General features: G+C 40.0%; 1 protein-coding gene across 5 annotated transcripts in view; it reads left to right on the forward strand.

Annotated features, from left to right (window-relative positions):
- AOAH (acyloxyacyl hydrolase) overlaps positions 1 to 14,563 on the forward strand; it is a 180,274-nt gene that overhangs the window by 46,528 nt on the left and 119,183 nt on the right. For all 5 annotated transcript variants that reach the window (XM_043463197.1, XM_043463198.1, XM_043463196.1 and 2 more), the window contains exon 6: positions 12,288 to 12,347. In XM_043463197.1, coding sequence (XP_043319132.1) covers positions 12,288 to 12,347 — 60 coding nt within the window. The remainder of the gene's footprint in view (positions 1 to 12,287; positions 12,348 to 14,563) is intronic.

Below are 14,563 nucleotides of genomic sequence, written 5' to 3' on the forward strand. Positions count from 1 at the left end.
ATTGGAAAATGGTGTTTAGAAACCAAGATCTAGTTGCTAGGTATTCAAGTTGTTACTGGAATGATATTGCTTTTAGATCCTCCTGGTGGATAATTTAGTAAAGTATGTATGTATGTATGTAACCTATGAATCCATCCATCTGTGTGTGTGTGTGTGTGTGTGTATACTGATGTCTCCAACTTTAGGCAGTATCACAGAGCCAAACTCTATTTTATAGATACAGTTATTAAAGATAAATTGGAGTTGAGGCTTAAGGTCTTGACCTAGGTGTCATATCTAGTGAGTAGAACCTGAACTTAACCTAGGGCTTCAGACTTCAGACCTGCAACTCTTCACATCAGCACATGTGTGTTTGGCAGAGATTACGAACCACATTCAGAGTCGCCAGTTCTCAATATCAGAAAGTAAACATCTCTTGGTTTTAGTTTTAATGGAAATATTATGAAGAGCTTAAGTTCTAAGAATCTTGCACAAGGATCCCAACTTTCTCCTTACCGGTTAAATCATTTGGTCAGTCATTCACATAGCCAGCCACACCTCAACAAACATTTCTTGAGCACTTACTGTGTGCTAGCCCCACTGCAAGGCACATTGAGTAAGCTATCTCTTTTAACCATCACAAATCTGCAGGACAGAAATGATTCCTCCGTTTGATAGATAAGTCCACTGAGACCTGGAGGATCAAAAGACTTGCCTATAGTCCTGTAGCTTCTACAGAATGATTTTTTTTTCAGGCAGCAAATATTTATAGAGAGTGAATTATGTAGGACAGTATTCCAGCAAATGAGGCAGGCAGTCACGATGCAAACAGTGATTCTACAAGGGAGGCAGACTTGTAAACAAACTCTGACGAAGAGACAAGTGTTCTAACAGAGGGTTCAAAGAGGAACAGAAAGCTCAGCAGAGCAGGCCTGGGCTCTCCCTGGAAAGGAGTGGAGATAGTTACCTTCCAGGTGTAGCAGGGGTTGACTACATAAGCAGGCTTCTGGCTACATCTGCCTCAGAGCCCTTGTTTTTGGGTACTTGCTTAGAACCCTTGCAGTCCTCTGCACAGTCAGCTACTTCTCCTCCTTCAGCTTTCTGTTGAAATATCCCTCCTCCCACTCCATCTGAAGGTCTTCTTTGTGCTCTCACAGAGCACTTGGTTTCTTTCATAGCACTTGAGGATAGGGACCATGTCTTTCTCACTCACCATCATGTTTTCAGGACTGTGCAATGCCTGACACATAGTAGGTGCTTTATAAGTTTTGTTAAACGAAAGACAAGATGGAAAGGGCCTTTCTGAACATGTATTTGCTTTACTTCCTCCCTTGCAAGGGTTTATCTGGTCTCAATGGCACATACCAGAGTATAAAAGGTTTAGCTGATTTTAGAACATGAAGCAGTTTTTAGAAATATGTGTGGAGTCCCACCCAAGGGCATCTGGTTCAGTACTTCTGGGGTTGAGATTTGAGCAGCTGCACTTCTACAAAACTTCTGATGAGCATTGAAGGGTAAAAACTGTTGGCCCAAGCCTGAAAGCTGCCATCAACAAGCCTGAAAATATCGTTTCTCCTCCTGCTGCTGGCCTTTTCTTGTCATCTGGTACTTTCCCAGACACCCAAAGTCACATGTCTCCATTTACCCCCAGCCTCATCCTTGGTTCCTTGACTTCTTGCCCTTTTTCTCATGGATGCATTATCAAACTCTGTGGGCTTCAAGTCCCCAAACCCCCACTGCTAAGACCTCTTAGAAGGGCTGAAGGAACTGAAGCTTTTAGAAACAATATGTTTAGAGTTCACTCCTTTTATGGATTGTCTCATAACGGTTTGCTAATTGGGCCAAATTACACTGAAGTTATCTACACCCAGGGAGGAAAAGGAGGATACTTATTAACCATCTCAGGTTGCTCCCATTCCAAAAATTAATATAAAAATAAACCCCAGGACTCTCATTCCTCTCCAGCCACTATCTAATTTTTTCCTTCCTCTAATTGAGGGGTAGTTCAATGTTGTGGTTATGAGCACAGATCTTAGAGCCAGACCACCTGGGCTCAAAGCCTGGCTGCATTTCTTACTCTCTATCTCTCCTTAAACAAGTTGCTCAATTGCTCTGGGCCTCAGTTTCTTCATCTGTAAAGTGGACATAACACTCAGGCTGCATAGGGTAGTTGTGAGTATTTACAATTTAATATATATCTCCAGGTGTATTTATATGCATACATACGTATAAGTGTGTATATGTATTTTATAGTGGGGCAGGAGATTGAGTTTTAGGATGGTGCTTTCTTTGCTTGTAATAAGCATTAATAAGTGTTAGTTAGGAGCAGCAGCAACTTCCAGCTGTCTTTTAAAGAAGGAGAGCTTTTCTTCACCTCCCATTTGCTTCTCAAGTAATTGCGGGTTGGCCTCTAGCCCCATCTCTCTAATGAAACACTTCTCCTTAAGGCCACCGATGACTTCCTAAACATCAAATCCAGGATCATTCTTGTCCATTATCCTTTGCGTTTAACACTGCTTGCCACTCCCTTCCAGAAACTTCTCTGCTCTTTTCTGGTTCTCCTTGCACAGCTCTGAGGCTACCGTTCCCTTCCTAAGCACCAGGACCCACCCAGCCAGGACTCTGCTCACTCTGGGCTTTCTCCCTGAGTAATTATAGTCAGGACAGTTTGGCAGTTAAGTACAGACTGCCCAATGCTGTCCTGCGGGGACCAGTGACCCTGGCCCCACCATGTACTTGCTAAGTTATTTGAGATATATCATTTAACTGCCTTGTGTTTTTTCATATGTTAAATGAGGAATAGAGTAGAGCCTACCTCCCAGGGCTAATGTGAAGACTACACAAATTGGCATGTGTGAAAATTCTTAGAATAGTGACTGATCATCATAAACATACAAAACATTTGCTCTTGTTATTCAGCCTCACAAACAAAGTTCAAGACTTTCCTCAGAGCTTCAGCCACTGCATGCAGCTGCCAGATAAATATCTTCTTTTGTAGGTCCCAAAGACAGCTTGAACATAACACAATAGTCCAGAAACTGGACTATTTTTTCCCCACATCAGCTATTCCTCCCATATTGCATATCTCAGTTGTGACACCAGCATTCACCCTTCTAAATGATTCTTTCCAGTCTATTCCCCTTCATCATCGTCAATTCTGCCTGCCTCATTCAGGGACTTATCATTTCTTTGGCCATCTGCTGCAAAGATTGGAAAAACCCTGATGCTGGGAAAGATTGAGGGCAGAAGGAGAAGGGGGCAGTGGAGGATGAGCGATGGTTGGATGGCATCCTTGACTCAATGGACATGAGTTTGAGCAAGCTCCAGGAGATAGTGAAGGACAGGGAAGCCTGGCATGCTGCAGTCCATGGAGTCACAAAGAATTGGACATGATTTAGCGACTGAACAACAATAATAATCTTTTCTAGGGTGGAGTCCTGCAGCAACTTTGTAACTGATATCTCCACCTCCCACCTTGAAACCCTCAAATCCAGGCACCCAAGTGATGTTTCCAAAATGCAAATCTGACAATGCTCCCTTTCTTGCTTGAATCATTCAAAGCCATCCATCAAGGTCAAGACAAAGCCTGAGTTCCATAAACTATCCTGTCCTTACCTCCCAGCCTTGTTCTTGGAGGAACTGGTTCATCCACTTCTCTGCAGCAGCTCAGCACTTATCATTCCCATCACATCCTGCTTGTTCTCACCTCCCAACCTGGTTCTCCTTTCCCCTGCACCTGTGATGCCCTTTCCCTGAGTCATCTTTTAAGATCTAGTTAGTTCAGTCGTCACCTTCTTCAAGAAACCACTGGACACCTATGCTCCTTGTCCAGCGAGGATTAGATTCCGTTCCTCAGCGTCCCCATGATACTAACAGCTCTATCCTAACAGCTAGCATTGCAGTTCCCAGCTTGTATGTTAGTCATTAGTTTATGTGCCTGGAGCTTGACTGCTGGACTATAATTGTCAGGCTGGGACTGTCCCTGAGCCAGTTCTCTCTCCCCACTGCTTGTTCTGGGTATAGGAGGTTGGCACACTGCCCAATAAATGTGTGTGGAATGAATGGATTACATTTGAACCCAGTTCTTTCTATGAAACAGGACACTAATGCCTTTATAATTCTCTCTGTATTCCTTCCCAACGCTAGCTAGTGTCTATACTTCCAGTGTGTCTTCTTCTTTATCTCTTCAACAGACCAAACCTAATCCTTAAGATGCCTTGATCCCATTTTCTAGAAATAAAGTTTTTTTGTTTTTGTTTTTAAAAAGGATGTCTTGATCCATCTATCTAGACTTGGGCTTTCCTGCCACTAATCTTCCAGATGACTCATCATGGGCATCCATTCTGTCCTTTCCACCCCTCCTTTCTAAACAAGGACATAATTATCTCCCAGAAATTCATCTCTGTGTTATTCTCCTACTGTAACAACCTAGAGTTCAGGATAATAGGAGCCCCAACTTGAATGAGTTTTGGAGGCATAAGAATATGCCTCCAAAGGCTACCACAGAACAGAGGCTACCACAGTTCTTGGAATCAAGATGTTCAATAAATGGTGACATTTTAAAAAAACACAATGAATCCATGAATGAGCACTAAAATCAAATTGGCAAGAGGGTGGAGTTCAGAGTCTCCCCTATTTAAAACCAAAATGTTCTCTAGTAACCAGCAATTAATCCTTTGTTCTTATTCAATGAAAGTAATCTCTGATCCTGACCTCCAATTTTTTTCAACATGGGGTGTGTGTATGTGTGTGTGTGGGGGGGTAAATTTCTTTAATCTATCTGTGTTATTACAACTTGATTTTTTAATGTCAGGTACATATAAACTAAAAATGAATTAAGTGTTCTCAGTTTAGCAGAATCCCTACGTCAAACAAGGAAAGGAAATTGCTTCCTCTGTTATCATTGTTACGTTGGTGCCTCCATGGCTGCTACCACGGGCAACTATAACAAACCAGTTGCTCAAAACCTGAACTAAACTGAAAAAAATCAAGCTTCTCTTCTCCCTCGGTTGTTCAGTCAACCTACCCAGCTTGCTGTGTTTGCTCTTCTGTTCTCCACACTAACTCTGTATAGTATGTGAGTGTTTTCTCACAAATCCAGGTCTAGAAGAAAACAAATTATTAAATTAAAAAAGGAGCCAATTGTGTGATCATCAGAGTTTTAGGTTAAGGAAATTTCCTTCTCTAGTGATAGCTGTTCTTCAACTGTGACTTGGCAAACCATTAGAAAATCAAATGTTATTTTTGAAGGGAACGTACATCCAAGAACAGTTTTTGTGTGCCTTAATATTCTGGAAGACTTAATAAAGTTTTCCAAATTACCTCACTTAATAAATTAGTGCCACTCCTGGAAGACAAACATATCTTTGATAACTGAGGCCAGGAATGGTCCTAGGGTGAAAAAGTCTTGACTGATACTGATAGACTTTCAAGTCATGGACAGTTATCCTGTTATTCTCATCATATGCATTTACTAAGCCCCTACTGCATGATAGGTACACATTAGGGGATGAAAAATAAAAGGTAATTGACAACGACAATTTGAATGACTATAACAGACCAAAAGCTGGACTAAGTACATATCATACATCATTGAAAATCCTCTCATACAATTGCAGGGTTATTCTATTATCCCAATTTTATAGATGAGAAATCAAAATTCAAGTAAATTGTTGGTTGTGGAGTTGTTTACTTGACAGTGTTTCTAAAGTTCCTCTTTAAACATCTCAGGAAATTATGAGCAATGAGATAAATTACAGGGGAATATAGCCATCTAGATGCAGAAAAGTCAGCCTAAAGCTTAAATTGGAACAGAATATAGTGTCTAAAAATAAACTCAAATGCATTTGAGATTTTTGTTTTTGATTAAAAAAAAAAAAGTAGCATTTCAAATCAGTGACAAAACACTGGCATATTCAGTAAATGGGTGGGATTAAAGACTAGCCATTTAGGAATAAAATTTAAGGTGGATACTTGTCTATTCTTTATGGCAAAATAAATCCCAAATGAATTAAAGGTTGAGTCATAAAGAATGAAACCATAAAAGAAGAAAAACCTAAGTAATTTTATTCGTAATTTGTGATCCCAAAGTCACAAAGGGAAATATGAATGCATCTAACTGGTGAAAAACCTAGCATATACAAAGTCAGAAGACAAATGGCAAACTGGGAAAGCATTTTTGTAATATGCTACACTATGAATTATTTTCTCCATGATTCAAAGAGCTCTTACAAAAAAAAAAAAAAACCAGAGCAAGCACGGCAAAAAAAAGCTTATAGAGAAAGATCAAAGGGCCAAAAATATAGGGAGAAATGATGATCCTTTTCCCATAATTAAAAAAGTAAAAATTAAATGAGATTCCATCGACCTTTTATGTATTTTGCCTCCACAAAACTCTTTGAAGGTCATTAGACAAGAAATTATCATGGAAACAGAAAGGCTGTAAATATCAGAGACCACTAAATTAAATCGTTCCCTGAAGACTTGAAGGTTTAAAACTCTAACAGAACTGAGAATAGCATTTAACACCATTCTTGAATGTACAGTCTGCTATTCAGTCATTTCCCCCAGCATTTCAAAGGATTTTATAGATATTCCAAGCTGCATTTCGGTTTAAGCCCACATTTGGAAGCTTGGAGAATATGTCTTCTCAGATTTAAATTTTAAGTCTTATTTGGAGGTCATTAAACTCTTAGAGATCTCAAGAATCCTCAGTGGACAGCACTAATAACACAAATGTTAAGTTACCCTTGATTTCTGATAAGGAGAAGAAATCAGATATTTCCAAGGAAGGTACTTAAATGGTATTCAAATTTGTAAACCTTTCTTACCTGCTTTTGAGAAGTTAAAAAATAATGGCAACTGTATCTCTCTTGAGAATATGCTTTCTTCCCTTAGCCCAAGAAAAGCTAATGACCCTAGTGAATTTGAACAGTTCTAAAAGATACTTTAAGTTTTAAAGTTTTAATAACCAGTCTCTCAGCTTCCACTCTTAGCCCTCATCTTCACCTAATTAATCACCCACATCAGAGCTCAGATCAGAAATCATTTCTTCTAAGAACTTTTCCTTGATGCCCCAAGTTAGGTCCTCTAGGATTTCTCTCCTTTCATGGCTCTCCATGCTTCTAGAAATTATCACAATTGTAATGAAACAGTTGTACAATAAGATAAATAACTGTAAAATTATGATTTAATGTCTGCCCCTTCTGTTAAGGTATAAACTCCATGAAAGCAGATAATCTGGCTGATTTATTTCTTAAATTCTTTGTGACTTCCCCAGAGCCCAGAACATTTCACTGCATATATTAATTTCTCAATAAATATTTGTTGAATGAGCAGTATGGTATACAGAATAATGGCCTCCCCAAAGAAGTCCATATCCTAATCCTCAGAATCACAAAAGACTTTGCAAGTATGATTAAATTAAGGATCTAGAGATGGAGAGATTATCCAGGATTATCTGGATGAACCCCGTGTAATCACAAAGTTCCTTATAAGACAGAGGCAGGAGGAACAGAACAGGATAAGACTGTGATAACAAATGCATTGGTCAGAGTGATGAGGCCATCAGCCAAGGAATGTGTATAGCTGCTAGAAACCAAAGAGGCAAGGAACATATTTCTCTCTGGAAACTACAGGAAATGACAGGAAAAGTTGTGGGGTGGGAATAGTGTTATTTAAAATAAGACTTTTTTAAAAGGTATTTCCTGGAGAAAAAGGATAGAGACAGTGTGACTAAATGTACAAATGATACTAATAGATACACAAGGCAGAATTGGCCCAGGATAAGAAAAAGAGGAAATTTAGCTAATGGTAAAATATGTATGAAGAAAAGATATTTAACAGCATAAGGGAATGCATTCAGAAGTGGTGGTGTTTTTCAGTTACTTTCACAGTTCTTTCTTCTTTCTTTCTCTCTCTCTCTTTTTTCCCCCCTTTCTGGTCCTCAGAAGAAGAAAATGACATAAACTGATGTGATTTTTTTTCACATATTCCAGAGTCATAAAACTGGGAAATGTGGGGATATCAAAATCAAACTGGACTTTGGGAGAGCTAAATCCTGCATGTTGGAAAATAGCCACTATAGGTTACAGTGGAATGCAGATAACGTAATAAACCAGAAAATTCCAGTTGGACAGGCTACTATTTGTTACAAAAGGAAATGGCAACCCACTCCAGTACTCTTGCCTGGAAAATCCCAAGGACGGAGGAGTGTGGGTCCTACACTCCTCCTACAGTCCATGGGGTCGCAAAGAGTCGGACATGATTAGGCGACTTCACTCACTATATAAGCAATGCCTCCATGGGTATATACTACTGTGTGCTTTGGTGATCAAGCAAAGGGTTGGCCTTTCCCCCTTTTTAGACTGCTAGGGAGCCATGTCATGTTGTCCTTGGAATTTTCCAAGTCCTTGAGTTAAAAAATGCAATATACATATCCATAGTTCTTTGGACTATAAGCTTCTAGAGTGAGGGCTTATATCTCTGTGAGCTGGTGTAATGGCTTCCTCTGCAATTCACTCCTGAGACTCTGAAGAAGATTTGAAACTGGAATAAGGAAACACTGCAATCAAAGGGAGAAAGTAATGAGAAATTGAAAAGATATGACCATAACAGATTGCAGGATCAAATGAGTATTTCCCGAACCAAGCCCCTCATTGTTGATGGAGAATTTGCTTATGCTCAGATGATTGCTCTCAGTGAGTCAGAAACATCATTATGGCTTCCAGCCAGGAGAGTTTTATATCCGGCTCACAATCTATTCCCCAACTTTCTCTCCAATCACTGATTACAGTTGCACCCTCCATTCTGAAGTTGTAGTTTTCCAGAAGATAGAAGTGTGGTCCTCATGCTTTAGAAACAATGGCTTAAAAATGCTAGAGTGCCAACAGTGAAAACGCTACCAAGGTGAGAGAACAATTATCTTCATTTTCATGTTGATTACAGTTTGCCCCCTTTGCCTGTCTTTAAGACAAGCAAACGAATAGCTTTAACAAATGTCTTTGAGTCTTTACATCCAATTTTACAGATAGCAGAGACTTGGAGGTTATATTATTTAACCATGGCCATCTGCAAGCAGAGCACGTGGTCCAAGTCCCTGAATTCCAGTGCCTTTCCCACCATTGTCATGCTGTTTTCCAAGAATAAATTAAGTCTGAAATTTTAACACAAACCAGATAATATCACCAAGGCTCAGGGGAATGGTAAATTTAGTTCCTATGGCATGTGGATGATTTAACGCAAAGGATCACATGGTTGGGGAAGAGCTCTGGCTCTGTATGCCTAGCATCTATGCATCTGTGTGGAAATTCATGTAACCCAGGCACAAGCGTAGTCATGAGCATATGATTCATAATGAAAGAAAAAAGAAATATTCATTCAACCAGTCATTTCTCTGTGCAATCATTCGTTCATTCATTCCACAAGTTCTTCTAAAGTATCTGTGTCATACCATGAATTATATATTAGGGATGTAATAGTGAATGACACATAATCTTTCTCATCAAGGGTTTTGTATCCTGGGAGAGAAGAATGACAGCAAACTGGTAAGACTACAATGTAGAAAGTGTTAACTAGCAATTACTATTATCCCAATTTTATAGATGAGGTAACCGAGGCTTAGTGTGGATAAATAACTTGTCCCAAGTTACAGAGCCAGTAAGTGATTCTCTTCAGATTTAAATGAGACATGTTTGACACAAAAACCCTTGCTTTTACTCCCACTCTGGGAGATGTTAATGGGTGTGCTAGAAAAGAAAATTGTTAAGTTTTAAAAGTTTGGGAAGTCTGTAAACTAAATTCCCTGCTGGGAGAGCCATTGCACATATTAGCATATTCAAGGGGTTGAGCCACTTTAGGGTAAGGAGTACCATTTGGAAAGGCATTTCCCAAACATTCAGATGTTTCAGCCAAAGCATACTGCACTGAATTGACAAGGATGGGAAAACATGCAGAGAATACAGTGTACACGGGATGCTCCAGATCTCAATATAATGTCCCTCAACATTTCAGGAGTGTGGGTGAATTAGGGAGGACACAGTCCCAAACTGGTCCTTCTCAGGTTCTGTGATGTTAAAGAGTTGAATTCTGGTACACTCAGGAGTGAAGGAAATAAAGAAAAATGGTATTATTAGACATGAGTTTCTACAGGGAATAATTTTTAGTGATCAAGTTCTCTGCTATCAATTATAGCAGCAGTAGATTTAAAAATTACAGAAAGTGCCTTTTCTTCACATCACACTTTGACAGCAGTGACAAGCTCCCACAAAGGAAGAAGCCCCCTGGGACATAAAATGATGCTTTTAGACGTGAAATTTTTTTATTGTCAAGGAGCAGGCATTTATGAGGGGGTTTAGGGATGGGGAGAAGCTCACTGATCTACTCCTGATCTTTTCTAAAAGTTTATTAGGACAAGCTGCTTCTCACTCCCAAATTTAATGGCATAAATTAATTTACAAATGGAGCAAGGTTCAAAAGAAGCTGTTCCTGAGGACTTGACTGCCCACTGGAGGTAGTAAATGCATAAATAATTCCAATGGAAGACAGAAGAGTTAAGAGAAAAGGACAAATGGGGCTTTGAGGCCATTTCTGTTATGTAGGAAGACAAATGGAGGGAGCTCCTCTGCTTTTAATTTTTTATCAAATAGTGGCATGTCTGACCTTTGGGTGGAATTTGTGGTCTATTATTATATCTGTGTTCCACTGTATCCTACGGTGACTATTTTCCAATACATAGGATTTAGCTTTACCAAAAGCATCTTTTAAAAGCACTCGTGACTTCTCTTATGATGGTATTGCACTTTAACTGTGGGAGACAGCGCTGCTCTTGTCAAGCCAAGACCATATACATCTGCCCTCAGCATTCCAGGGGGGACCCAGAGGCAGCAATTATTCCCAGCACAAGGGGTCAGAAGGTACTTGGCAAAACCCTTGTCACTTCTTCTTCTCCTCCTTTTTCTTCCTTGTCTGTATTCCTCTCTAAACATTGGTCTCCCTAGAGAACTGAGCTGGGTTAAAACCAGATCAGTTCTCTCAAGGGGATCCAAATGGCCCTTCCTAAAAAGATGTTTCCAGCACCTTCTCTCTGCTTCATCTCACTTCCACTTACTGTGCTTACTGTATCTGTTCCCTGTGCCTCCTTGCCAGAACGGGAATTTCAGGAAGACAGGAGTGTCCATTCACCCCCGATCTCAGGGTCCTCACTACATCCCTGTACTGGGAACAGATCATTTTCAATAAGCAACACGGCAATGTGTATTGAGTTCTTTTTTTTAAAAAAGCATTTATTGCTGAATTTGTACTCATTATTGAAAATTTAGGAAAAAGTTATCATCAACTATTATTATGGCATACCTCTTTGCAAGGGGCTTCCCAGGTGGTGCGGTGGCAAAGAGTCTGCCTGCCAACACAGGAGACACAGGAGATGCAAGTTTGATCCCTGGGTCAGGAAGATCCCCTGGAGTAGGAAATGACAACCCACTCCAGTATACTTGCCTGGAAAATTCCAGGCAAGACAGAAGAGCCTGGTGGGCTATAGTCCACTGGGTTGCAGAGTTGGCTGAACACACACACGCACACATTTGCAGCGTTTTTCTTTTTTTTTTTTTCTGCATGTGCAAAATCTGATAACCTATTTTTTCTTTGGCACAATATCATAAATGTTTTCTTTCACTTTTACTTCTATATCTGTTGAGTACCTACAATGTATCAGGAACTGTGCTAAACCCTATAGATGCTTGAGATGGGCCTCAAATGCAAAGGGGTATTTCCAAAGCAGAGAAACAGGGGACCTATAATTAAAGCAGAGGAACATCACCCTCAATGTTGTGGAGAATGAACTTTGAGCTAAAAAGGGCCACCAAAAAGGAAATCATAACAGAAATTTGCACCTCCTGCACTGGGACTTTCAGACCCAAAGACAAGTCACTGAGCTTAGCATAGCAGGCAAGAAGACAAAGGTTCAGATGGCGTCTCTTTTGGACACTGGCTCTGAGATCTACAGCCAATTTCTTAGCTTTTCTGTATCTCAATTTCTTCATCTGTAAAAAGGTCATATACTCTCAGAGATGCTGTGAAGATTAAATAAAATAATATTTGCAAAGCACTTAGTGTAGCATCTGGCACAAAGCAAATCCCTTATTAAAGAGAGTTATTAACATGAAATTGCTTTCCTGTGAGTTACTTTATCAGAAAGCTATAGAATAATGCATTTATTGCTAAGTTATAAACTTAAAAAACCTAACTTTGGAAACCCAAAAAAAGAAAAGATGCAATACAAGTTGTAATATTGTTTAACTTTATTTTTATAGGAGGCATGGAAATTTACACTTGAGAAGGCCAGACAGATTGTCAAGAAATCCCCAGCTCTGGTAAGCAACTGACAGGGAGAATGCCAGCGTTGTCCTTGGCACCGTCACCTCCCTCTGGCCCCTGCTCTCCCACCCTGAAGACCAGGGGCTACTCCTGACACAAGCCTACAACACTCCACAGTTGAACTGGGACTCAAGTAGGAATATGAACCCTGTCCTCTTTTTTTCTCTTTTTTCTCCTCCCTTCTCTCTACAGCTGCATTTCTCACCTCCAGTTGGAGCTGGATAATCCTTAGTTGTGGGTTCTGCCCAGGGCATTGTAGAATGTTAGCAGTATCCTTGTCCTCTATCCGCTAGATGCCACCGCCCCCTACCCCCCCCCCCATAGTCACCACAACCAAAAATGTCTCCTAGCATTGCCACATTATCCTCTGGCACTCACTGTTGAGAATTGCTGCCCTCCAGCAGATGATATTGGAGGAGACTGTAGCCTCCTGCTCCATCACTTTCTAAATATGTGATCTAGGCTGAGGCTCAGTTTCCCTATCAGTGAGACAGGGACAATGACAGCATTCCGTTCTCAAAACTAGGTATCAGGGCCTAAGAGAGTCCACGTGTGTGAAGTGCCTAGTGTCGTACCTGGGACTCATCAAGCACTCAACAGATGCTAGCTAAAATCATCACCATTATTATTCCCTTCCCCTAATTTTTCCTCTTTGCAATCATAGTTTTATTCAACAGACAGAATGCTTAGTTCAAACTGGTTATCATTAAGTCAAGTATTTGACTTGGGCCCTGCTGGTCAATCAGCCCCAGATGAAAAGGAAGCAGAAAGGTAAACTTTGAAGAAGTGTCTCCCCTGATGCTAGCAGTTCTGGCAGGAAGAATTCATTCATCAGAGATGAGAGGACATGGCCCTCGTCCTTGACTCCTCCCTGCTGGCCCAGCTTGTCCTTCACCTGGTGCAATACATTCAAAGTAGTATTGATTTGGCAACATGGAAATAAAGGGGAGGAAAATTCCTTGTGGCTCAACCTGCCAGATTTAGCAAATAAAAACAGAAGATTAAATTTGAATTTCAAATAATGAATAATTTTTCATATAAGTATGTCCAGCACAATATTTTATTTGGCAACCCTACTTGAGGGGAGCACATGGGTTTTGATGTACAAGTCTGATACATGTTGAAAGACAGCATGAAGACATTTCTATTGATTAATCAATCATAATGCCTGCATCGTCAATTATTATTTAATTCAGTGAGTAATTAAAGGCCAACCATAGCTGGTTCAATTAATCTGCTTAAGACATGGAACAAGAAATTGAAGCTTCACATGAAACCTTGACCACCACCTTCAGAACCCTAAACAGACTGGAGAATAATACCATTTTTCTTTTAATTCTTCTCAACATGCATCTAAAAATTTATTCTCAGAGCCTTGTTTACTTCACTAGCACAAACTGCCTTGGCATTGACTCAAAGGCTAATTAGGACTTTACAATTTTTCATTTCTGTCACCAAAATTGCCAGCATAATTCATGGGGCAGGATTCCAATCATGCCTTGCAAGAAGCCAAAAAAAAAAAAAATCAACTGAACAATTCAACAATAAAAAAAAGCTCCTCAAAAATATCCTGCAATTTATTTACTCTCTAAATTAAAGCTATCAAAGAAAAAATAATCAGGAAATGCAAATAAGAGTCTTTAAAAAACTGCTCAGAGGACTGTGGCTGCAATTAATTCCATTGTGATGGCTGATGTAACTGTAGATCTAGCCAGAATGCAGAGAAACACACAGTAGGTTGCATATCATTTCAGCATAACCTGTCAGAAAATCCAGACTGGGGAAGAGTTAAGTGTTATGGCTGGGAGCCGGGCTCGGGGCGTTGGGGGGAGGTCTTCATGGATTTGGCAGATCCCTGAGCTTCTAAATGTTTAAAATACTTGAGTTACATCCTCAGTTTATTCTCACAAAAATGCCTGCAAAGTAGCTAGCATCTTTTTGTTATCAACCCCATTTTACAGATAAAAAAACTAAGAGTCAGATAGGTTAAGCAATTTCCTCATTCCACATAGCTTGTAAGTGAGAAACCCATCATTTAAGTTCAGGTTTAGCTTCTGCCCAGTTTCTAACCCTTCCACCATTACAATGGCTTTCAACCAGACCTCCTCAGTACTGAATTTCAGGAAGCACCATTCCCATCACAGGCTGTGTGACTATTAAAATTGTGCAGTGTACAATCTGCACAGCTGAACCTGATGGCCCTGATGGTAAA

The sequence above is a fragment of the Cervus canadensis genome, chromosome 3, assembly GCF_019320065.1.
Source record: "Cervus canadensis isolate Bull #8, Minnesota chromosome 3, ASM1932006v1, whole genome shotgun sequence".
NCBI classification, from domain to species: Eukaryota; Metazoa; Chordata; class Mammalia; order Artiodactyla; family Cervidae; genus Cervus; species Cervus canadensis.